The sequence below is a fragment of the Buceros rhinoceros genome, unplaced genomic scaffold (assembly GCF_000710305.1).
Source record: "Buceros rhinoceros silvestris isolate BGI_N320 unplaced genomic scaffold, ASM71030v1 scaffold24826, whole genome shotgun sequence".
Classification (NCBI taxonomy): Eukaryota; Metazoa; Chordata; class Aves; order Bucerotiformes; family Bucerotidae; genus Buceros; species Buceros rhinoceros.
The window spans coordinates 1-912 of NW_010416141.1; the positions used below are offsets into that span (position 1 = coordinate 1).

Consider the following 912-nt stretch of genomic DNA (forward strand, 5'->3'; position numbering starts at 1 on the left):
GTGTCTCTGCCGTTCCTAACCATACCATTTCCACCTGACTTGCAGGTGTCGGACACGCTGCTGGACTGCCGCAAGCACCTGACGTGGGTGGTGGCCGTGCTGCAGGAGGTGGGCGCTGCAGGGGCGCAGATGACTGCTCGCTGCAGGGGCGCAGATGATCGCTCCGCTGGCTGAGAACGAGGGGCTGCAGGCCGTGAAGCTGGAGGATCTGGCCTTCAAAGCGAGTGAGCAGGTGGGAAACTCCCTTCTTGCTCTCCCTCGTTCCTGCTGCAGTGGGGTGAAGCCAGGAGCCGGCTCCCTGTAGCACTATGGACCTGCCCCTGAGCAGCTCTGGGTGGGAGAGACTTGGCGGGGCTGGGAGTAAGCTCTGGGGAACAGTCATGGGATCATGGAAAAGCCCTTCAAGCTCTTTGGGTCCCAGCGCTCCCCCAGCACTGCCAGGTCCCCACTAACCCCTGCCCTGATCCTGCTGGCCACATCAGGGCTGACACGTGCTGAAGAACACCAAAATACAGAGGGCTTTGAGGTCCCTGCTCTGTGTCATCCTCCCCCGCAGTTGCCTTTGCTCCACGGCCACACCCAAGGGGCTGTGGCACATTGTGGGGGGCTGGGAGGGGGCTGTAATGATGAGCCCAGCCCAGGGACACCTGTCACTTTGTCCCTGTCTTCTGCAGATCTACGGCACCCAGGGCATCAACCCCTACGAGTGCCTGCGCCAGTCCTGCAGCATCCTCATCGCGACCATGAACAAGATGGCTACGGCCATGCAGGAGGGAGAGTATGACGCGGACAGGCCACAGACCAAGGTGGGCTTCGGCCAGGGCAGGGGCCTGGGGCAGCGCCGGGGCATCGGAGCGGCTCCGTCGTCTCCCACAGTCCTGCTGCTGCTCCTCTGGCAGGCGGTGGGGGGGG

General features: G+C 63.5%; 1 protein-coding gene across 1 annotated transcript in view; it reads left to right on the top strand.

Moving 5' to 3' along the window:
- Positions 1-45: 45 nt before the first annotated feature.
- LOC104494830 (dynactin subunit 1-like) overlaps positions 46-912 on the top strand; it is a gene marked incomplete at both ends in the record, with an annotated part of 2,148 nt that continues 1,281 nt past the window's right edge. The window contains 2 exons of the mRNA XM_010137712.1: positions 46-108; positions 675-902. Of these exons, the coding sequence (XP_010136014.1) occupies positions 46-108; positions 675-902 (291 nt within the window). The remainder of the gene's footprint in view (positions 109-674; positions 903-912) is intronic.